General features: G+C 48.5%; 5 protein-coding genes across 5 annotated transcripts; 2 read left to right on the plus strand and 3 right to left on the minus strand.

Annotated features, from left to right (window-relative positions):
• Nucleotides 1-664: 664 nt before the first annotated feature.
• Nucleotides 665-1,960, minus strand: LAJ45_06989 (uncharacterized protein; the record flags this gene model as incomplete). Its single annotated transcript, XM_046116549.1, has 3 exons — nt 665-972; nt 1,041-1,473; nt 1,559-1,960. 3 exons carry the CDS (start codon nt 1,958-1,960, stop codon nt 665-667), a joined length of 1,143 nt encoding a protein of 380 aa, XP_045970318.1.
• Nucleotides 1,961-3,981: 2,021 nt separating this feature from the next.
• LAJ45_06990 (uncharacterized protein) lies at nt 3,982-5,775 on the minus strand (the record flags this gene model as incomplete). The annotated part of the gene is made up of 1 exon (XM_046116550.1): nt 3,982-5,775. One exon carries the CDS (start codon nt 5,773-5,775, stop codon nt 3,982-3,984), a length of 1,794 nt encoding a protein of 597 aa, XP_045970319.1.
• Nucleotides 5,776-11,103: 5,328 nt separating this feature from the next.
• On the plus strand, nt 11,104-14,216 carry LAJ45_06992 (uncharacterized protein; the record flags this gene model as incomplete). The annotated part of the gene is made up of 4 exons (XM_046116551.1): nt 11,104-11,122; nt 11,178-12,739; nt 12,786-13,292; nt 13,347-14,216. The coding sequence occupies 4 exons, from the start codon at nt 11,104-11,106 to the stop codon at nt 14,214-14,216; spliced, it is 2,958 nt and encodes a 985-aa protein (XP_045970320.1).
• Nucleotides 14,217-16,429: 2,213 nt separating this feature from the next.
• LAJ45_06993 (uncharacterized protein) lies at nt 16,430-18,168 on the minus strand (the record flags this gene model as incomplete). The annotated part of the gene is made up of 6 exons (XM_046116552.1): nt 16,430-16,592; nt 16,656-16,673; nt 16,778-17,230; nt 17,292-17,452; nt 17,506-17,774; nt 17,838-18,168. The coding sequence occupies 6 exons, from the start codon at nt 18,166-18,168 to the stop codon at nt 16,430-16,432; spliced, it is 1,395 nt and encodes a 464-aa protein (XP_045970321.1).
• A 4,257-nt stretch (nt 18,169-22,425) lies between these two features.
• Nucleotides 22,426-23,637, plus strand: LAJ45_06994 (uncharacterized protein; the record flags this gene model as incomplete). Its single annotated transcript, XM_046116553.1, has 1 exon — nt 22,426-23,637. The coding sequence occupies one exon, from the start codon at nt 22,426-22,428 to the stop codon at nt 23,635-23,637; it is 1,212 nt and encodes a 403-aa protein (XP_045970322.1).
• Between the last annotated feature and the right edge of the window lie 896 nt (nt 23,638-24,533).

Genomic DNA, 24,533 nt, shown 5'->3' on the forward strand with positions numbered 1-24,533 from the left:
CACTGCACTGCAGAACTGTACCCCGCACTACATACATACAGAACTTAACAGCCGCTCTTTATATCTTAAATTGCTGATATTATAGGTATGAGGCAATCCCCGCGGAGATTGAGTCCAGGCACACAACAGCGGCGGCATGCACCATAACCATAACGCGGGAGGCATCCACAAAATATAGGTGGGTGCGGGACTGACTGACTCGCAAGGTGTCTGTTTCAGGGTTTTAATGGACGTCATTTTTCATTTACAGTGTTTACATTATTTTAATTTTGCAGATGCAACACATCGAACAGAACCCAGAGTAAGGTTTACTTGACCGAGGATAACCGAGAATCCCCGACAGGCAGAATAGGTAGATTCCGAGTAAATGATTCCAATATACAATTGCGGAACAATATGACCATAGTAACCAGTCTTGATTCTCAACTAATTATATGCAAGAGAAAAAAAAAAAAAAAAAAAGATCCCTTCGCTAAACACGCCAGGTTCAAGCGAAGAAAAAAATAGGAACAAAAAAACATGACGCCATGGATATTACGCAAAATACAAAAAACCATACGCTGGCAGTGGTATCACAACAATTCCCCTCCTACCCTACCGCAGAATGCCCCAAAAATGGTATCACCGCACCCAACCTCCCTACCCCCTGATCAACACTCAAACTTTAGTCGGTGGTGGCCTTGAAGACGAATTTCTCCTCCTGCTTGAAGGGCACTCCCAACTCCAACAACTTTGCAAAGACGTCTGCAAAGTCCCTGAAGAAGAGTTCGTTGTCCTTGGCGTAGGCCTCAACGTGCTTGCGGAAGACCTTGTCCTTGATGAGGGCCATGTCTGTGGGCAACATCATGAGGGACTTGCTAGAAACGTCCTCGAACTGCTTGGGGCCGTTCCACTTCTTCCATGACCACTTCTCCTCGATAAGGAGCTTGTAGAAGTCGTTGGTGAAGACAGTAGGAGAGAATGTCCATGGTCCTGATATAGATATTAGTAAGCCGGTTTAAGAATTCTGTCTGCAACAGATAAGAGAAAAAATAACTCACCCTCAAAACCTGATCGGTCAGTGTGGCACCGACCAAGAGCGTGGGCACCGGAAAGTGCCACGATCTCCTGGTCATTGAAGCCCATGCGGTAGAAGATATCTCTCAAATGTTTCTGCTCCTTAGTAGCATCGGGAAGACGACCATCGGGAGTGCAAGCGGCAACGTCCCTATCGTTACGTCCAGGCCTCCATGGGATCTTGGGTCCGCCCATCTCCTGAATGGCCGCAACAGCTGCAAGTGTCCACAGATCAGAGTAGCTGATCCACGGGTGCTTGTCCTTGACCTTCTCCAGAACATCACGAGCAGTCCTCAACCCAGCATTGGCCCCATGATCAGACTCGGGGGCAAACCGCATGGTGGCACCGTTGGAGCCACCAGTCTTGGTCTCTTTGTCGTAGGTTCCGGAGGCGTGCCATCCGAGACGAACAAGGACCTGATTGGTGAAACAGGTCAGCCACACACCCTTAAAACCATCTTATTTGCCAATTGAGTTCAAAGAAGAAAAAAATAAAACTTACTGGGCCGTAAGAGCCATCGTCGTATTCATCATTGCTGTCCAAGAGCTCTGCAACATCGTTGTAAACCTTCTGGTAGTCCTCCTTGGTGGGCTGGAAGGGGCCTGGGGGCTTTGTGCTTGACTTGCCGCCGGCCAATCCGGTGATAGCTGATAGCTGATCGGTGGAGTAGAGGTAGTACCCCGCACCACCGAGGGCGGCAAGAGTCAATCCAACAAAGATACCCCTTCCGCTACCGCCGCTAGGAGCTTCTGATGCATAGCCTCGGCGGGGTGCCTGCCTGATAGGAGATGCTATCTTTGTTGATGGCCGGGCATGTGTGGCGGTTGTGAGGTTCCTTCGGAGGGGTGTGAAGGAGATGTTCTTCGGGGCGAACCGAGTGATAGTGCGAGCTGCGGATGCCATTTTTGATGTGGTAGGCTGATGAAGGGGGGGGGGGATATAATTATTATCTCTAGAAAGCTAGAGGATGGGGAAGATAGCAAGATAGGGAGGGAGGTGAGATTGATCAATGGGGTGTGGGACGGAGGGAATAGTGGGGTTAATATAGATAGATGAAATGGGGATGAAGAGGAGGAGAAGGGGGATAGAAGTGGGGATAGAACGGACAGAAGGGAGGAGAAAAGACGGGAAGCACTAGGGTTAGGGGATATCAGTTACTTAGGAACCCTCACTGGCAACGAGCTTCGACTGATTCTGGGGGAGACCGTAATAGAGAGACCCGTGGCTGATTAATGCGAGCATATCGACAGGGTTTAAAGATCTCGGCTCAAAGCCCGCTAAGCTGAGTTGAGATGTTTCCCCAGCTTTTTAAAGCTGGACCCTGGCACAACGAGGCCCACTAGGGGTTTTTCCGGCTCGCTTTCGGGTAGCGGTGCTTTCCAGCGTGAGGTCTGGACGTCGTTCTCTGTCAGCAAAAGGCCTTTAACCAAAAACCGCGAAAAAACCTATAGAGCTGGCAAGAGTAAAAAAAAAATTGAAGTGAAATTAATTTGTCATATGCAGGGCAAAAAAAAGATCAAAAAAGGTGCTGATTTTCGGACCCTTTCCTTCGATTAGTTAGTTACAGAGCCGCAATTTCAGGGTCGATTTAAGAAAAAAAAAACGTGCTTGCAGGGCCAACCCGCTGGCTGACGTTACACGTTAAACAGTAGAGGAAAAAAAAAAAAACCGTTTTTGTTTCAGAACGATTACTACGACTATGACGCACTTGACACTTGGGAATGTGTTTATCCTAGAGGCACTTTTTTGATAACGATAAAGTTGATACATACTGCCGAGAGAACCCAGGACGCAGGATCAAGGGATCGGAAATACAAATACACGCAGTAGCTGGGGGAATTGAAAATTATACTGCGCCTTCTGAAGCCAGGTAGAGCCACAGAGAAGTGACACGTATTGGTAGCCGCTAGTAAAAAGGGAATGGAGCTACTACGAGTTCCTACTAAGTAGAGGTGTTCATCCTGCGACCTCGGTATTCGCTGGACATCCTGGCAGACAGCGTCCAATCATGAGTTGGAGCCGTCCCATCACCTCGAACCACAAATGTTAACCGGAGGATCTTAGAGTATCTACCGGTGCTCTCGATCCAAAGAGGAGTGCTCTATCCGTGTATATGAGGGCACTCTACATCTAGAGTAACAACTCACGGATGCAAACATCTCAAAAATCAGCAAACTAACAACAGAGTAGACTAAGCACTAGAAGAAGAATCGATCCGCATAAAATCATTATCAATCAAGTCCTGCGGGCTTGAACTTGCCACTGCAATTGCGGAAGTGGCTTTCTTACTACCAGTGAAGGTTCTTCACGACAAACGCCACCAATCGACATCTAGGTCTGTGAATGAACAATCACGGCCACCGCCTACTAAGCATTTCCCACGGAATGGGTCGAGAGATTTTGCAGCCAAAAAAATGACAAGGGTCGGATAGGCTCTATGATCTTATCAGACGTCAATATTACTAGTGCGAAATAGCCTCCATCTCATTGGTCTAAGGACCCTGGTCGAGGTATTTTAGTGCGAGTGATAGTCTGTGATGAACCACTAATAGCTAACTGCAAAGCACTCTTGGCTCAATGATTGAAATTGCTGAAATTGCGCAAAGGAACCGTTATTGTCGATTCATTCCGATTGATTCCTTTGCGGATGCTTCTCTGGAAATCATCCTCTCAAGTGGTTATTCGTATATGTAAATTGGGACTTTACGATGATAAACTCCAAGGCTTTAATTCTAGTGGTAGTGCTCGATCCAGATGAGGGAAAGAATTCATGAGACAAGTGATGTTCTACAGCTATGTAATGTCATGGTTGATGGAGACAACCTAGCTGACGATTATGAGCCTATCTATCTAATTATATATAATGCATACAGTCGTTTTTTTGGAAAACGAAACAGTAAAGGGCATGCTGGCATTCTCTCCCCTCACTGTCTCTTAGACTGAGCGCTCTTCAAAGTAGCCCACGCAGCCATCTCGCCCACTCTTCTCACCACCACACCCAGCCCCGCCAGCTGGCCATCACAGTCCCACACCTGGTCCACAGGCACAAACATGACGGCCACCTTCACCTCACACATCTCCCTCCCCCAGGCCTCCGAGAACTCACCCACCGTTCCCGTCACAGCCGGAATATACACCCTCACCTCCGCAGCGTCAAAGCCCATCACCTCCGCACCCACCTTCTCTGCTACCTCCTTTGCTAGAGTCGTACATCTATCTTCCTCTGAGGAAACCGGGAGACAGAGTATCCCCACCCCACCACCACAGATGCTCCGGCCATTGCTCCAGCCGCCGTAATACACCCCAGACGAGGTCACAATCCCACTACTGCATGTCTCTGCGCACGTCTTGACGCCCCAGTCATCGCTGGCCTTCTCAGCGTCGTTATCATCGTCCGTGTAGTACTCACCCCGCACCCTCTGGATCCACTCCGGATCAAATCCCACGCCCGCCCACTCCACCGCACAGCCACGCGGCAGCTCCTCCACCGATACTATCAGCAGCGGCGGCCTTATACCCGTCTCAACCTCCACCGGCTCATCATCCTCACCATCCTCATCCTCGTCCTCATCGGCTCCAAACAGCCCCTTCCACCCCGCCTCCCCCTTCCATCCCCTCCACAGCTCCTTCCACGCCGCCGTGGCCGCCGCAGCACCAACAGGCCCAACCACATACGCCACGCACCCCAGCAGCACCGTGACCTCGGTCGCTGTCGCAACCCGCCACATATGCTGGAGCGCCAGCACCGCCTGCGCATTCACGTCGGCGCGGCTGACGCCTGCGTTGAGCACCCCCATGGAGCTCGGTACGAGCGGGACCATCCCCGCGAGGGCGGCCCAGCCGTCGACATTGATGGCCTGGGAGTAGGGGCCGATGTTGGCGGGCGCCCAGTAGGAGCGGGACTGGACGTGCAGGCCCTTGCGCGGGGACTTTGTGGGGAGGTCGATGGTTGCTGAGAGGAGGATGTTTGTGTTTTCTGGGAGGCGGGGGCCGACGGAGACGGTGACGCGGGAGGGCGGGTTGGGGGCGGTGAAGAAGGAGGAGTAGATGCTGTTTATGGCGGCGAAGTCGGACATGGAGCGGAGGAGGAGGGTGGTGGAGGTGATGGAGGAGAAGGTGGTGTTGAGGGTGGAGAGGTTCTGGGAGAGGAGGGTCATTACGGATTGGGCTTCTTCGGTGATGGTGGTGGTGGGGGAGGGACTGGAGAGGTTGGTTATGAAGACGAGGTTTCCGGACTGGGAGGTTTGGGCGGTGGAGATGCTGGGGCCGCCGGAGAGCGGTATGGCGCTTTTCGGCGGTTCTGCGGGAGTGGTATTCTCATTCTCGGTGTCAATGATCCTCAGAATGTCCGCAAATACCTTATCCCACAGATCCGGCTTTTTCAAGTCCTTCACCCACTCCTCCTGCCCCACCGGCTCTCCCTCTCTCTCCACAAACCTAGCACCAAGCACCTTCAGATGCCCAACCCCGCCCGCGCCCTCCACAATCTCCCTCTGCCCCTCCTCAACCTCAATCCTCCCCCTCCACCCGGGCCCATCCACCACAATCGTCTCATACTCCCCGCCCTCCCCCGCCACATGCACCCCCCACCTCCTCCGCAGACCCTCCAGCTCCCTCCTGGCCTTAGGATCAACAACACACCTCCACACCCACCTCTCCGCATCCAGCCCCACCGCCGCAACCTTCACAATCCTTGGCTCCAGCCCCACGCCCGCCATCTCCGCCAGTAGCTCCCCCTGCCCCCGCTGCCACAGATACGACAGCGACGTCAGCCCAAGCCGCGCACACACGCTCTCGATGCGCGTGCGCTGGTACGTGCTCAGGATGGCGCCCGTGCACACCGCCTTTACGCTGGGGTGTACCGCAATGATGTGCGACAGCAGCGGGAGCAGGTCTTCGGTCTCGTCGTCGGGGGTGTGCGTGTAGGAGAGGTTCTGGTCGGCGCTGTGGCCGGTGATGGCGCGGCGGTAGAGTGGGAGGGAGAGGGCGTGCGGGTAGAAGGGGAGGAGGGTGTGGCCCACGGTTTGGTACATGAAGGAGTCGAGCTCGTCGGCGGTGGTGGAGGAGGCGGGCGTGTAGATGGGGGGTGTGGCGGTGGGGTGGTGGGTGGTTGTGGTGGTGGGGGCGGTGCTGGGGGTGGGGGGGTGCAGGTTGGCGAGGGCGACTATGCGGTGGTTGTTGGCGATGGCGTGGAGGAGGGAGAAGAAGGAGTCTTTGCCGCCGGAGATGAGGGCGATGGTGTCCATGGTGGTTTGGTGGTTGTGGTTGTGGGGGATGGCGGGGTGGTGGGGTTATTTGGGGAGACTGGTGAGAAGGTAGAGTTCAGCGTCACTGTGCAGCAGCAGGATTTGAGATCTTTGGTGGGACAATGCAATGCGGTAATGATCGTTTATTTGAAAATACTTGGAAGTACATGATTCTACTAACATCGCCAAACAAAACAGCACATACAGAAACAAAAACGTAGATAAATAATTGAAGGGTATGGATTTGTAAATTTCCCGCTTTTCTATGGCCACAATTCCACTGTTTAGGCAACAGCAGCCTCAAACATACGGTTTTTGACTCTTGCAAGATGTGGAGATCATATCACTCCGTCGAGGTCATAAGAAACCTTCCGCTCCTCAGTCGACCTTTGGGTATGGAATCGCTGAAGAGCTCTCTGCTTGCTGCATAATATATCCGCGCCCCAGAAAAGAAAAGAAACAGAAACAGAAAGTGAGAGAGAGAGAGAGAGAGTAGTAAGGCAGGCTTACATCCTGAAGTCTATTGATTATGTGACAGGAGCATATGAGCCTAGAAATGATCTCCCAACCTGCGAAACGCTGATGCTGTTGTTGATGTTCTTGTTGGTTGACTGGTTGACGTCGGAGATGAGAGATGGGATGAAAAAAAATCTTTAAACGGGTTGTGGGTTAGGGTTAGGTTGTATCACGTGGTGTTGGAGCTAGTCCTAGTACAGAGTTTGGTATGATGGCCTCGAAGGTTGGAGGCTTGGTGCTCGGAGCTCTGGTCTGGTTTGGCTTTCCGGTGTTTGTTTTTGCAGGCGCTGTTCTGCGTGGCGGTTTGTGTTTTGGGACCTTGGAGGTTCACTGTCCGCAGGGGTGCCTCCAACCTGGGCTCGTCTCGATATACGATATACCTCCCATGAAACCACACACTAGTACGGCGCGATATGAGACTAGGGTTAACAGGTGGCACCCTTCTCGGTGCGGGAAATTCGAATCGAAATGAGCTTTTATCGTGCCCAAATCCAGCTTTCGTGGTGTTTTTTTTCTTTCCTTTTTCTTTCCTTCTTTCTTTCGTGAGAGAAGTTGGGACTTGACAGAAGTAGCGTGCGTGGGACAGTGCCGGTATGTGTATATTCAAGGCAAATTTACATACTTGTGATGAGGATGAAGGACGTTTGAGGTTGGGAGCATCACGATGTAGATACCAGGCTCCACTAGTGCGGCGCGGTGCGGTAGAATCGGGGAAACTTGCAAGTTTTCAGCATCCCAAGGTCTATTGGAGATTAGTGGTGTGAGATCAGGATGGGGTGGTCCCCCATCTCCGGCCGCAGATGTCGAGCGTAAACGCTCATCATGGGATATCACTCGGTTGTTGAGAGTAATGTGTTTTTCAATGTAGGGTTACGATTCGACCGTGCTAGACATCCTGGATCGACCTGGGGTGTATTTGGATATGGTCTCTACTACTGGCTGGGTTTGTGCGGGGTGATACCGAGATAGGTGTTTTATTAGAATTTCCTAACTATATTTATATATGGTTTAGCTCCCGCTTATATTCTATTCCTTTCTGCTTTCTAGCTAGGAAGGTATTAAGTGATTTAGCTTTAGCTGCTTAAAAAACGTGGTATTTTATTGAATATCGTTAGGTACCTACGGCTAAAGAGAAAGAAAATGGTCCTTGAAAAACTCCTAAGTAAAGATAATGGCATGCATGTCATCTTGTGAGACCGGGAAAAACGAAAAACCGAAATACTTAGGGGAGTATCAATGACTAGCAATCTCCTGCACGCCAACCACCTGCAAGCCAGTAGGCAAACTAGCACAACCGGTGCACCTCAACACGCCCCATACTTTGATTACTTTTAGTGCCTTGCAGCTCCTCCCCAAGTCCTCTAGAACACTGTCATTGACGGCCCCAATAAAGCCCAAGTCAATTTCCTCTAGCCTTCCGAGGCCCCTCCCGAGAGCTCCAAGCCCAACGTCGGTCAGCTTCCCGCAGGAGTTGAGATTAAGGACCTCTAGATTAGTCCCTGAGTGTTCGAGGACGGCGTGAAGTGCTTCATCAGAGAAGTCGACGATTCGTGAAAGATTTAGGTGCGAGAGACCCGAATTCATGCTCCAATCCGTGAATAGTGCAGCTACACCCTCGTTGGAAAGCTGTTCACAGTCTTCCAGCGTGAGGATCTGTAGATCTGTACACTGTTCGCGGATTAACGGCAGGATGTCATCAGTGAGCTCCTGGCAGCGAGTGAGATCAAGCTCCTTTAATCCACGTCCAACAGAGGATAGGAGATCAATAATAGCTTTATCGCTGACTTCACAGCCGGGGCCTGAGATCTCGAGGACCTCGAGCTTGCTCAGGCCTGTAAGGAGGCGCGTGCACTCGTCGTCAAATTTGTTGAGGTCGGAGAGACGGAGCTCGGCGAGATTGGGGCAGTTGTCAACGATGGACTCGATGACAGAGGCATTGATGCGCGCAGTGTCGGTGAGTTTGAGGCTTGTAAGGCGGGAACCGACTAGCTTGAAGAAGTTGTGATAGCATTCCGCTGTGACGAGGAAGGGCCCACCAAGGTGGAGGGAGTTCAGAGAGTGTAGCTGGTGCGCGTAGTAGGTGAGGACTGTGTCTGTCATGTTACCACAAAAGGAGAGGGAGAGGTGGCGAAGAGTAGGAACGACGGAAGCAATTGATTGGAGCTCGTTGGCTTCGATTTCTAGGGTGGGTTAGAATGAATGTTTTGGAGGTGGAGTATTTGGCACTTTAAAACGAGATGAAAACGTACTGGAGCAATCATAAATATTGAGTCTGGTGCTTCCCGGGTCTAGAAATAGCTTCATTGTGTTGTTATTAAGTCTACGGTTTCGGGAAATGATCTGGCATATAAGATCCATGTTCATTGTACCGATATCGCCGAGAGCTTCAACATCATCAATGTATTTCGCAACGAGCTATATTAGGTCAGCAGCCATATTTGAACCCCCAGACACCCTTCAAGGCACTCACGTTGATACAAAGTTCCCTTAAAGTTTTTGGTCCCCACACTTTTCCATCGAGGATATTCTTTGCACCCTCCTTCTTTCCCCTTTTGGCCACAACCCTCTTTTTCTTCTCCGTTTTCTTGACACCAGCATCAAGTGCACCACATGTATTGCATAGTAATCCGTCGCCATCTGGACCATTACGGGAGTATGCTGTTACGGTGAAACGGCACTCACATTCCGCACAGAATGCAATTTGCCCAGGGACTGAGACAGATTTCATTCTCCAACCATCCTTCTTTCGTTTTTTAGTTTCTGCAGCAGTGGAGGAAGAAGGCTGCTCCGTGGAGGGACCGGCTTCGCTCTCAGGTTGCCCACGACGGCGACGAGTAGTTGGGGCCGAGGCTGGTGCTTGAGACGTAGCCTCACTTTCAGCAGTAGCAGCTTGAGCAGCCTCAGCGGCCTCAGCGGCTTCAGCACGTTCAAGTGCACGACGGCGAATATCAGCGGCATTGATTCCTTTGTCCTACGATGAGGTCAGAGAAATCTATCTTTAATATTGAAGCTTTCTGAATTTTAATTTCTGGGTAGTGTGACGTACCCGCAGGAATTCTGTCATGGCCGAGTTTCTAAAGAGCAATTATTAGTTTTTGATTTCACCATATTAGATGGAGTTGTGGAAACTTACGGCCCGCGCACGCCATTGCCTCCTCTGCTTCTTCTCGACCTGGTTGATTGTTAGCTTGAAGTTCTATGTGTAGAAATGGCATATTCACATTTCTATATATCAGTCTAAGGTCTGGTTTGTGTGATGGAAATTCTAAGAGGCCCGAGAAAACAGAGGATGTGTGATGTGAGGTGGAGCGAAGGTGTTAGAGTTGTGTACTATTAACTTACGGATAACGGGGGAGCGTGTAAAGTGGCTGCAGCACCCTGCAGTGGCAATTAAAATCCTAATCCTTGCCCACTCAAGACAAATTCGATCCTTCTAACCCAAACAATCGTTCTCGATACCCGGAAAGAATCGACTAACTAGCTGCCAAGGCGGGCGAACACGAAGGTTGATGCATGCCGGAGTCACAACGCGTAAAGTGTCCCGCAAACAACTGGGGAGACGCGTTTTTTTCTCTCTCGGTCTTATCGCCACTGCACTCGCGAAGACCCGCAGTGCGATGGGGTCCATAGCTAGCTGTACGTACTAAGTAGCAAGTTCGAAGGAGGCAGAGCAAATGAGATGGTGTATCCCTGGCTCTGTCCCCTATCTTATCTATCTACCGAGGACTGTGTGGGTACCAGTAACTGCTTGTAAATACATTAATCGTTAAAGAAAGTTTTGAAGTTTGGTCCCTTGCCCGAGGACCTTGTAATCATTGCTTGCGATTCTGCTGAGACAGCATCCCTTGGCTGCCTTCTTCCTCCCTCCCCAAATTTTCTCCCCCTCCCTTCCATCTGTGCGCCGTCACTCCGCTTCCTTACTATCTCTGCATCTTGAAAATTCGTTGTCCATCTCTCTCTTGCCTACTTTCACTCTTTGTCGTATAACACTTTCATGTCGACATAGACTACATATTTTTTTGTTCGCAGACAATCCTTATATAAGCTCCCCCCACACGGATTCCTTGTTCTCAGTGAAGATCCGGAAAGATTCACTTGAGCCCCCTTCATTGGTATGTTTCAATGAAACAAGACTCTTTCCATCTAACTACACACGAGCTTGTATTTTCTGACCTTGACGATTTTCAGACCCTTCAGGTTGAGAATTGTGGCAAACAGTAACCACAACAATTGAAGAATTCACATCCACAATCCACTTGAGGGAAATAGACCACCATAATAAAGATGGTTGTTCGTCGTTCTTGTAAGTTATTATTTTATTCAATTGCAGAATATTCGGCTAAATATTTTCTTTCTAGCAATTCGGCTGGCAACTGCTGCTTCTACAAGTCAAGCTGCTACCACATCCAAAGCTAGTACTACTATCACTGCAGCAACACCCAAAGTCACTACTGCTAGCACTGTCACTACAGCAACACATAAGCGTAATCGTGTATCTGATTCAGATGCGGATTCCACTGATGAGGCTATAACTGTCTCTAAGCCCCCTCCAAAGCGCACAAGAAAAAGCGTTAGGATTGAAATCGAGGTCAACGACGAAGTTAAAACTGCGAGCTCATCAACATCCACGGCCGCCAATTCATACGCCAATTCTCTTGACGAGGGAGATGTAGATACGCCTCCTACCGCTCCAAGCTCTAGGAGCAGCACCGTTTCATCTAGACCCTCGAAGGGGAAAGGGAAGGAGGTAGCAATTTCTGTTGCCGCTAGAAGAACCAGATATTCTGCTGCTAGTCTTGAGGTTGCAGACCCTCAAGACGAAAATGAAGATACAGCGGATGATGAAGCAGCCAAGGATAGCCCGGAAGAAAGTGAGCTCTCTGAGCCCGAAGATGATGAAGATGATAACCTAGATGAGGATTTCGACGAACCCGCTCCCGTTCGAGGTAAAGGCAAAAGTAAAGCTAAAGGAAAAGCAAAAAGTAAAGGCAAAGCTAAGGCCAAACCTCCAGCCAAACCTTCAGCCAAACCCGCTCGCTTCTCTGGGAGCGGGGCGGGGAGCAGGGCGAGGGCTCCGATTAATATATCTTCAGACATCGAACTGCCAGCAGTTCTGACGGAGGTTCCAGACATCACAGAAGATGAAGCAAGTGACATGACAGAGTCTAGCTTCGCTGGTAGCGATCTTTCAGAAATCGAGACAGCTGGTGAAGATTCCGGTGGAGAAGGGGCAAGCTTGTGGGTTGACCGCAGGGTTGTTGATGAGGATGATATGCCTCGTTTGGAAGTTTCAACAACACATCGCCGGAGAAATCGTGCTCCTAGAGCTCCTAGAAGAAGATTCCCTGGTAGATCTAGGGATGAAACTATCCGCTATCAGCTTCTAAATCGGCATCCAGAGCTTGCGACTGTTTGGGATGAGCTTGACCAGCGTCCCAAGATTCCTGTTGAGAAAGCCACGCAGCCCGACGGTTTATCATTGACTATGTTGCCCTTCCAGTTGGAGGGTCTTAATTGGCTTCGCGCCCAAGAACAAACTATCTTCAGAGGTGGCATCCTTGCTGATGAAATGGGCATGGGTAAGACAATTCAGACAATTGGTCTACTCATGTCCGAGCCTCGTGCAAAGCCGAACTTGGTTATAGCTCCAACTGTTGCACTGGTTCAGTGGGAAAATGAGATCAAGAAACACACTAATAACGCGTTGAGCGTGATCTCCTACCATGGTGCGAACAGGGAGGAGGACCCCGGGGTATTGGCCCAGGCCGATGTGATCATGACTACCTATAGTGTTCTGGAAAGTATTTATAGGAAGCAGACGACCGGTTTTAAGAGAAAGGATGGGATCTACAAGCAGGATAGCCCTCTACACATGTTGAAATTTAACAGAGTGATTCTCGACGAAGCGCACAACATCAAGGTTTGACAAACATTTCCTACTGCGAGTGCATAACTAACCATAATAGGATCGATCGAGCAAATCTGCGAAGGCGGCGTTTGCTCTGCAGACAAAATACAAGCTTTGTCTTTCTGGAACACCGCTCCAGAACCGCATTGGAGAGCTTTTCTCTCTTCTCCGTTTTCTTGAAGCAGATCCATTCAGTTACTACTATTGCCGCAACTGTCCTTGCAAGTCGCTGAACTGGAAGTTTAAGGCTAATCGTGGTTGCGATGACTGTGGGCATAGTCCAATGCACCATCTCTGTCTTTTCAATCACGAGTTGCTCAAGCCTATCCAGAATCACGGGAATGAGGGACCTGGCAAGGCTGCTTTCGGGAAGTTGCAGATCTTGCTGAAGCATATCATGCTCCGACGTACCAAGGAGGAGCGCGCTGATGATCTTGGGCTACCACCAAAAATCGTGAAGGTCAGAAGGGATTACTTCAATGAGGAGGAACTTGATGTTTATGATTCGATATACGGCGATTCAAAGAGGAAGTTCAACACATACGTTGCGCATGGTGTCGTCTTGGTAAGCTCTATATAAATTGCATTTCCCACACAGCATTCTAACTTCCTACCGCAGAACAATTATGCGAATATCTTCACTCTCATCACTCGTATGCGCCAACTTGCGGACCATCCGGATCTTGTCCTTAAAAAGGAAGCTCTTGACGGCCAGAACACTTTGGTTTGTTCTCTCTGCGACGATGAAGCCGAGGACGCCATCAAGAGTAAATGTCATCACACGTTCTGCCGAATGTGTGTACAGGAGTATATTTCTGGTTTCGATGGCGAGTCCAATCCAGACTGCCCTAAGTGTCATATCACGCTGAATATCGACCTTACTGCGCCTGCCATTGAGGTTGACCAAGGCACAATTGTCAAAAAGAATTCTATCATTAATCGTATCGACATGAGCCAGTGGCATAGTTCGACCAAGATCGAGGCTCTCGTTGAAGAGCTTTATAAGCTTAGAAGCCAGAACCATACGATCAAATCGATCGTATTCTCCCAGTTTACATCCATGTTACAATTGGTAGAATGGAGGCTGCGTAAGGCCGGTTTCCAGACTGCAATGTTGGAAGGCAGCATGACACCCAGTCAGCGCAATGCAACCATTCAGCACTTTATGGAGAATGTGGAGACCACGGTCTTCCTCGTTTCTCTCAAAGCTGGAGGTGTCGCACTCAATCTCATTGAGGCGTCCCAGGTGTTCATCATGGATCCGTGGTGGAATCCGTCGGTGGAGTGGCAGGCTGCCGACAGAATTCATCGTATTGGCCAAACCAGAGCCTGCAAGGTCACTAGGTTGATCATCGAGGACAGCATCGAGTCCCGTATCCTAGACTTACAGGAAAAGAAGGCGAGGATGATCCACGCCACTGTAGGCGGTGATCAGGGCGCAATGGACAAATTGACGCCTGCTGATATGCAGTTTTTGTTCCAAAACTAGGTGGAGAATGCAACATGGGTATCTCGCTGCATAAAAAATAATTTCATAAAAAGCACGCCTATGTAAATTTTACCTTCACGGATCTTACACTTACTGCATCTATAATTCCCTTACGTATCTTTCTCCTATATCTCTCCTTCACATAAGTGCTCTCTCTTTTCATGTGCATCTACTACCCTTCTGGCCTGTTATATCTCTTATCTTCCTTCGTGTCGGGTGGGGTGTTCTGGTTTCATAAAAAAAATTCTTTGATTGCTCTGTCTCAATGGTTCATGGTGCGGTTTTTTCTCCTTTTTTTTCGCGGTGCTCGAGTTGGATACAAGATTACGTCTCTTCCTGGTGCACTATTGTGGTGCGGTCCACAGGACGGAGGTGGTGGTTCGAGGAGGTGTATATGTAATTAATCCTTCCTACCTACCTCTTTGATCGTGTTTTCTACATACCTGGAAAATTAAAAGGGATTGATATCGCATATGGACATGATTGAAAAATTTACTTATTTGTTTTACAGGCAAAGGGCCTCCATGCCTTGAAATTTGCTGTTGAAGACTCGGATACCGTCGAAGGGCCTGCACTCGCTCCCACATCTGACTTAATGAACACGTGAGTATACTGATAGAAAGGTTGGGCTGTTATGGAGAATTACAATCTATTTGGCTAGTCACATAATACCCGATCAGGCTGAAAGTTAGGAACAACTAACCATCACAAGTGCGAAGCAAAGTTGTGGGTATTTTATAATTATTGAGGAAACCTACCACCAAACCTCAACGAGACTAATCAAGGCCCGAGGGGCACCTCGATACATCCCCGCAAACTACGGCTACAGAGCACAACTAGAAATATTCACTACTGCAGCATTTTCATACAGCGCCGCAGTAGTGACTTTTTGCTCTAAAACTACATTTATTTAGGTCATCAAATATCACTCGGTTTTCAGACATCCCCTTGGGCCCTTGCCTGATAAATCGGGTTAGAGGGCTGGGAGCTTGGAGAACTGGGGACTGGGGAGGAGTGGGGAAGACTGGAGGATTGGGGTCGATGAATTTAGCGAAAGGAAAAAAACCCTGTTAGACCCTCGGCGGCGCCCAGAGTCTGATAGGAGGAGGGGGCGGGGAAGGAAGCGGGAAAGAGGGAAGAGGGGAATGGGGGCGGGGAGAAGGAAAAAACCCACCTCGAACCCTCGGCCGCGCCCAAGGTTCGATGGGGGGGGGGGGGGGGCAAAGAGCGGGGCACTGGGAGAGGGGGAAGGAAGGGAGGGGAAGGGGCGGTCACAACTCTCCCTCAAGGGGAAGAGCAAAAGCCTGCTCCATGACCTCCCGCTCGAGGGGGAGGCAAAAGAGGAAGGAAGAGAATGACAAACCCGCTCCGCCCCATTACCCCGCTCGGGGCCGGAAAGGACGTTGCTCTCCCCCGCCCACTCAAAGCGTCCCGCAGACGAGTGTTGGTCTGACCACCTTCTTAGGTGACAAGCTTTACGCCAGTCGTAAGAAGGTGAACAGATCATCACCCGCCTCCGCACGCGAGTGAGGGAGGAAGAGGGAGGAGGATCAGTAGCGGACATTATGTTCTTTAGGGAAGGATGGAGGATGTGGGGTTTATATAGCTTGGGGTGGATAACGCCAAGGATGGTTTTAGTCGACCTTGGGGTTGTGAGGTTTTTAACCCTAGGGTCAATAATTCAGATCCTGGGATAGTGATAGGGCGGTGAAACTGGGATGCCTTGTGTGGGTGAGGTACATGGCATTTGAGCTTTGGTCATGATTTATCACTCGTGCCGGTTGGCCCTGTCATAGCATGTGCCATCTTGTCAATGATAAAACAACATGCTGTTAATAATGGCTAATCCACTCAAAATGATGGGGTACAACGCTTAAGGAGATGATATCACTTTCGCATAGGCAAGAGGCCTAGCATACGCATTCATAAGCGTCTCAAATGTGGTCGATATTTAAGCCCGCATTGTGAATCTCTCGTAATGTTCATGACAGACAGCAAGACTGGCCATAGACACGCAAAGCCCCGCCCATGTCTATTTACATGTACTTATACATCCTATCTAACTTAAGTAGCATCATATTCGGGATGTGCGTCAACAACGAAAATTCGTTATATCGCAAAACCGAGTGATCATACATGATCGCGTCTATCATATCCGCTCACTCGGTGAATGCAAGCCATACTATTAGGCGAACCCACAAAAACATAAGCTCTCAAAACTCCGCCCGGAACCCGCCAACAACTTCTCTACTTCTCCTGACGACAAACACGCCCCGGTCATAGGTATTGATGATGATATGGCCCGACTCGAAGTACCCGTACGAGCCCCACGTACCCATAAATGTCGCTGCCGGTGCCGCATCGTCATCAGGGAAACTTTATTCATCATCAGTCAACTACCCCGATATATCTTCACTTAAAAAAGGATAGGGTACTTACTGTCGATAAACGCCACCTCTTTTATGTTTCCCCCCGTCGGGTCACTCGGAATTCCCTGCACGTCTAAAATACGCATACCCGCGCCATAATTACTCTGATACGAGTACCCCCTATGTACATACTGATTATGATCGATCGACACCACATCCGACTTATACGTGCCCGTCAATATCGGCTTCTCCAGATTCGCAATATTCCAAATATATGTCGTCGCCCTCTGGTCCGCGGCTGCCCCGGCCTTCTTCTGCTCATCCAGCTCATCGTCCATCAACAGGAACTCCTGGTTCTCCGGGTCCAGCACCCACCCCTGGTGCGTGTACGACGCACCCTCGTACGAGATGCGCGAGATGATCTGGGCGTCCGCTTTATCGGTGATGTTGTAGATGGTGAGCGAGTCCTCGTTGTAGCCGTAGCAGATCTCGACGCCGTTGTAGCGCGTGTCGGGCCCGCGGTAGATGAGGCATTGGGCGTCATGGACGTAGCCGTCGGATGCGGCGCAGCCGGTTTGTGTGGGGTTGCTGGGGTCGGAGACGTCGATGAAGATGAGGCCGGATCTGCAGGTGTCGTTGCGGGGTCTGTGGGGGTGGTTAGAAGAGGATGTCCGGAAGGTCAATAAGTGAATGGAAAGGTACTTACTGGGCGCCGACGGCGATGATGTGCTGACTGGCTTCGGCGATGACAACGTTATGGGAGCGGCCGACCGGGAGTTTATCAAAGTGGCCAGTAACATCCTTTACGATATCGAATGTCTTTGTTGCCGTTGACAGCCGGTTCCACCAAGTCCTGACCTCGAGGAGCTATACAAACTGTGAGTACTATAAAAGCAGACAAACACTGATCGGATACCCACCTTTCTCAAATCGAAAATCTGGATACCATGTCCAACCGCCTCAGAGCCAATGATGGCATAGTGCTTATAGGTCTTAATCTCGCGCCAGATAATGGGAACACTATGCTGCGGCAGTCTCCCAATATAATCCAGCGTCCCCTCCTTCTTCCCAATATACGGGACATAGTTCCACCACCCCTTCCCCACAACCTCCGCAAACGCCGCACCGTCCGCCTGCCCGATAATCGCAAACTCGCGCCCCTCGAGAGTGATCCCCCAGATCGAACTACCTATCAGGAAAACCAAACATCCTTAGCAAGCCGAACTACCAACCAGCGTGCAAATCTACATACCAATCCGCTCTGTAGCATTCGTCGATCCAAGGTCCTCATGTGTCAGGTACCCCGTCACATCGAGGTTTAGGCACTGGAAGGTGCTATTCGCACCGTCACCGACGGTGACAGAGCCATCAACGCAGGGATAGTAACCATTACTGGACCTGTAACGGCCGGGTTTAAAGTAGCCCTCGTCACGGTAGTGCTGCCAGGTCGCCTCCTTCTGGGCCATTATTTCTGCCATTACCTCACCGGAGGCATATTGAGCATGAGTAGCCTCATCGACGGCCTTCTCACGCGCAAGGCAGGCGGGGGCAATGAGGAGGAGAGATGGAAGGAAGAGCTTCATCGTGGGCTTGAAGAGCTGGCTGAAGACAAATTTTCTGCCTCATGTCTGACTTGGGGGTATTTAAATGTTTGCCTTATCACTCCATGTGGATTTATCAGATGCCCGTTTTAATTATGTACTGTTTGTTTATCAGAGAGTACGGCATCGCGCGGGACGGAGCATTGAAAAACTACAGGCAGATGAAAGCCTATCATAAACTATATCCCCGCTCATCACTTACTATTGTGGGTACCAGCATCGCGACCTTCCTCACGCTGGAGATGTGCCTTCCTAATAAGGATATCCTTCCGTGCTGCGGAGGTATCTCCGAACCTAGTATATCCATAGTGCTGGGTTTAGAGTTTAACTTTAAATCGATCTCTAGCATCTTATTCGAGCAAGATTGCAATTGCACTCTGCGCATGATAAGCAGTCGCGGGCGCCGTTGTCATTAACAATACGGGCTCTGCGGACCTGGCCGCCTGGCATGCCAAGTTGTTACACAGGGAGTACTGCCAAGTAACTAGTAGTAGAAAGGGAAGCTGACAATGATTGCCCAGAGGTGGATGAGCAGTTGGATCTAGGTTTGGAAGTTGTTTCTTGATAGGGAGGCCTAGGGCGCCGACGATAGCCGAACGGGTTGACTCTGGTGACAACTATTGTTGAACCTAGCCGAGTGAGAATTTATGATTCCGATCACACACCATTTATTCAGAACCGGGGTACAGTCGCAACTCGATATGCCGGATTGCCAAGATTCGAGGGATTTCGTACGGGATAGCAAAAAATCCGGGATAGCAAATTGATTTTGCAGTAATAAGATTAAAATCTCAGAAGATTTCGTATACACGGGACAGCAAGAGATCCGGCGTATTGAGATCCGGCATATCGAGTTGCAACTGTACTTACATGTCCCTTCAGGTGATATAAATTTGAACTAAGGGCTTTGTATACATATATGCGGGGGTCTGTAATTATCTGGCACCGGGGTTCTGTGTGTAGCCTGTGGATTGGCAAGCCAAGAATCGGAGTGCCAAGGAGCTCACAGGCGAGGCTATAGGTGCCTCATGTCCCCCCTTGAGGCACGGAGCAAATAAAAGTTTACATACTCCTTTTCTTTTGTTGCCACAAAAAATCTTTCGGAGTAAAGTATCCCATCCTAAGTAGGGATTGAGTCTTTATGCTGAACGTAGTGATGGCCACGAGATAAGACGAGACCAGATTGACAGTTGTTTCGTCTCGTATCCTGTTGGCGAGGGATAGGGTATCGCGAGATAATTGTGGTCTCGTATTCAATAGTACTAAATGGCTCCAATTGAGAGAGTATTTGAATTTAGACAGAAGTATAATCACGTGATCCGTAAAGTTCAAGATTTTGGTCCATGGATCACCCAATATTGGATTGTGTTTTTCTGCGCCATTTTTACGCCATAGAACCAGCCCAAAAAGTGAATCATCTTGAAATCATCAGTATTATTTGTTTGCGCAGAAAGTGGGGAAGGGTTAATTATATCTACTGATAATATCTGGGTAGATATCGATTTGGGGACCTCGATTCTTCGTTCGAAATCGACGAGACCTCTCGAAACATTTTACCAAGTCTTGTTTGGCAATTTCCGTGTCTTATATAACGCCCCTACTTTATGGGTGATCGCGAAAATAAGATTTCTGGATGAATTGTTGGAAATCTTATCTGCAAAACTATCTTGCAAAACTGAGACTGGTGGTTGTAGCAGGGATGTGCCCTTCGAGTGATAGCAAGTGATTCCGACTATGCCTGATAAGATCCTGATTAAGGAGGACACTCTTCTTCTTTCACACCTCTTACTTGCCGAATTTTTTTATTGTATCCCAATTTCGTTTTTATTCCTGAAACAAAGCTGGCTGTTGCTTCGTATGTCTAATATGTACGGTACGTGCTTTTACAATATACATGTATCTCACAGAAGCCACCGGGCTTGGCTCACAGCTGCTCACTCGGCCATAACACGCATACCAAACTTTATCTCTGAAACGTCACGCGAGTCCACACAGCAGCCCTATATAATTCGGTATTGCCAATTTTCCGTTAATCGGCAAATTTGATGCAACGTCTCATTTGCTGATTCGTTGAGATGTAGTAGCACTGGCTAATTTACACACGCACTGCTCCAAATATTTTATTCCACCTCCCCATCCTTGAGGAGATCAAATATCCCTGTCATCACCTCTTAGCGAGAATTTCTAAGCAACTCATTTTAGCTTTCGAGCTTTGAAGGAGTAAGAATCAAACCTCATGCACAACATGTCTGTTGAGTCTGAAAGGCCTACTACTGACTGGTGCTCAAATTCCTGTCGGCATTCCTCCCGGCACCCGTCTCGTGTATCAAATCAATCGATCCTAGGAACACGTGCAGATCCGTAGAACCCGCGTTCTTCCTCCCTCTAGCCAGAATCAGCTTCCGCGAGGTCTAAGGCTCGCATAAGATTCTAATAGGTTCGATCATATATGACCTCGAGAAACCTCTCGAGATCGTGAAAAGCTATCTGGCAAGTGAAGCATGTGGCCTATAGGAAGCTCATAACGTAAGGCTGTACTCGCTATACACATACTAGTCGGATCGAGTTCACAGTCAATGGTTCTGATAGGCTTGAATTGTTCGATGTCGATTAGGATGCGCGCATCTCCCGGGCCCCAGAACATCTTGTTGGTATCTAAGACACAGTGGAGGCTAGGGAGGCCCATCAAGAGTACCTGCATGTATGTACCCTCTTGAGGACACATAAAAGAAACAAAAGCTTTTCGGCTCAAATGGTTGTCTGAATATGTGTTACGGCTCAACCAAGGATGGGGCTTATCCAGGGACGTCCCTGGCTGGTATACTTAGCTCACACCATACAGGGACATCGCCTTTGGCTATGCTATCCAAGGACGTCCATGACTGGTATATACCAGCCAGAGACGTCCCTGGATAAGATAATGGCTGTCTCTGGATAAGAAAGAGCTGTCTCTAGCTGGGTCAGAATGCAAGGATCGACGCGGCATTTCACGCTAGTCAAAGTTCGATTAGTTAATTCAGCTAACCCCCGTCCGCTAGCATGAACCAATAAAAATATTGTGGTACTCTACAGCTTCCGGTAGAATTATTGTGGAAAACAAGGACAACAATCACGCCGAGAGCAGGGCGATCCCCCAACTACTGGAAGCTGTATTCATACCAATAATCACGGGTATCCCTTCGTCTGGTGGGTTTTTCAAGCGACGATGAAGACGAGGATAATGGACTTGATCTGCAGGCGGCACATACCAGGTACATACCTCGGTTGCTAAATGGATAGCGGACATACTGCGCGTGAACACTCACTCGCGCAGACCCGTCAGTCGCGCACCATAGAAAACGATCAACAGTCATTGGCCGAAAGGAATATACCAGGTTTATCTTGTTGCGATGCGCGACTGACTGGTCTGCGCGAGTGAGTGCTGAAAACAGACGAAGGGATATGTGACACGAGAACTACATATGTTTCGGCCGGACTAACAATTCGAAGTCACTCCTCATAAGATGAACCGCCCCGCCCTGTAGCATATCGTGGAACTACGCTGAGTGTGTAGGTAGAGATTCTCTACGAGAGAAAGGTACGTAAATATTTCATAATAGTACTCTCATATATAATCTTAACACTAATTGGCTAAGGTAGGGCACGGCATTCGCTACTAATTAGCATCGATTCGACTGCATTTATAAAGCTTTATGAACAGCTGCTTCTTCGCCTTCAAATGGTGTGAGTATTATCCGTATATTGCATACAAATTATGCTATTAAGATCCGAGAGCTGATATTCTTCTAGTTACAGAGTTATATATGACATTTATTATCAATTTATATAGCTTTAATTAACTTTAACAACATAGTCGTCCTTCGCAGAACTACATGTGAGCCACGAGAGATTTTTACAAGGCCTAGACTAAATCCTAGTAGTGCTGACATATGTAATTAGTGAAGCCCTTATCATCTTACGTTAATTTACGGCCACAAAATGGTACTTTTGTGTATATCACATATCTCCTTTGTGTTTATGGTGCTTCTTGCATCCATGATTCCCCCTGCATCGGCAATAAACGTTTCGAATAGCACAAATGTTGATCCCGGATGGGTACCGGAAATTTCTCAGCGCGGCACGATCAGATTTTTCTGGAGTTGTCTCACCACCTTCATTCTCTGCGTTTGGACTGCAGTGCATCCAGATATTGTTCCAAACAAAGTGGGTTGGAGGAAGTACGTATACAAGATAACAATTATGTGGATTTGCGCAATATTTCCTGAGGCCATCGCGTTCTACGCATATGTACAGATGCGTGAGGCAAAATCGGTTTATGATATGTGGTGCGAGCACTTTGGGATCACACCCGGGAGTGATCGGGATCGTATGGGAATGCAGGGAGGATTCTTTGTGGTTATGGGGGGAATTGCCGTACACGAAAACAAGAACACCGGACGTATGACCACCTTGACACCTTCGGGATTCAGGGAATATACACTATCGGGCAAAATACCTGAGGACGCTCTTGATAAGAAATTCATCATTGACAAGGGAAATGCCTCTATAATTACCAAAATACTGGTCTTCACTCAGGCCTCTTGGATGACTGTTCAGTGCATTGGGCGGAAGGTAGCTGGCTTACCACTTACCTTGATTGAGATTCATGTTGTCATCCAAATTTTCTTTGCCCTGATAACTTATGCATTCTGGTGGTACAAACCCTTGGATGTCGATGAACCCTTACGAATTGATATACGCCGCGACCAGGGAAGCTCATGGGGGGACAAGAGGCGCCTTGAAATATCTTCATCTGAATATACGGCAGCCACAACTCTAATGGGATTCTCTCATTCCTCGGATTTTCCTGATGAAGACAGTACAACATATCAAGCCGACGCTCACTTCCGTACTGAATCTCCGCGGTCGCTCTGTATATGCCAGGCTTGGAAGGCCTGGTATGATATGATAGAAACTATTCTCGGGACTGGGGAGGGTACTCTCGCAGGATCAATATCGGCAGCTGCCAACGGTAGCCTCCACATGTTTGCATGGAACTCCCAGTTTCCAACCGTTTCAGAATGTTGGCTCTGGCGAATCTCATCTCTTATATTAGTGTTCACTATGCCGGTGTGCTTGGCGTCGGTCAAACTTTTTGGGTTTGATGAGGAAGTCTTGCGTGATTTTTGGGAACTGAGCTTTGAAGATAAGGATACAACAATCTTCAGACACCTTGCTAGAGTATGTCGTCGGTGTTGCACAACTCTCGAGGAAGTTGCCGAGAGGTCCAGTAAGCAGATGGCTTATGGATATTCATTGGCAATACTTATCGTTGCTCTTTCGGGAGCTATGGCCACACTTAACTTCTTTGGTTTCATGTTCATTTTGGTGGAGTCGATCATCAGTGTGCGCAGTCTTCCTAAAGGATCCTATTCAACCCCTACCTGGAGCAACTATTGGCCGCATATTTGAACACAGTGAACATGATTTCTTTGGAAAGTATTACGATAGAGTAGTGATGCTGTTATTTCATTGTTTCCTTCACTGTTTCAACTCCAGAAAACATTTCATTTGTATGTAACTATCCCTCAACAGAAATTCCTTCGTTCATATATAATAAACAAACTTTCTTTATGGTATCATTTTATGTAATATAATTCAGGGAGGCCATTTCTGATTACCGCACCCACATCCGATGCCTATATAGACCACCTGAATAACAAAGCTCCCAGAATAAACTCGAGTCTTTCCTTTGATCACGCCATGTACTCTGCCTTGGTCCTGAATTAACGTTACCTTCCTGACACTTTATAGGTCTACGTCATATAAACTATACGTACTTTATGCATGCTCCTAGCTATCAGAGTCATGGGAAATCACTCGAGCTTTGCTTGACCATATTCTGATCGATTGATTTATTCATTAAGCGTATGAAGCTTTTCTACTTCACCCCCCTATGCTAAAGAAACCCTTTGGAATAAAGTGGCCTGTACTTCAATCGATCAAGGGGGAGAAAACCTACTTACTCCACCAATTACAACATTATAAAATAGGATTTATTTGGGCCGTTGTTGTGGAGACACATTCTAGGTATGTAGCTCGCCAGGGCCTGAAACTTGTATCTACTTTCTAACCTATAAATTAGCACTAAATCAGAATCAATAAATTAATGGCAATTTCGACAATATTTCTATGGCTATTTTACCTATAATTCTAAAAGCTACGCGCTGGATATTCATGCTAATATAGGACCACACGATTCATAATCCTCAGCCAGTATTAATTACATATAGTTACTAATAACTATTGAACTATAGCTACCAACTACCACCAAGTGGACATATGCCAAGAGTGCCAAGATAAAAGGT

The sequence above is a fragment of the Morchella importuna genome (genome assembly GCF_003444635.1).
Source record: "Morchella importuna strain M04M26 chromosome Unknown Morimp01GS021, whole genome shotgun sequence".
In the NCBI taxonomy this organism is placed as follows: Eukaryota; Fungi; Ascomycota; class Pezizomycetes; order Pezizales; family Morchellaceae; genus Morchella; species Morchella importuna.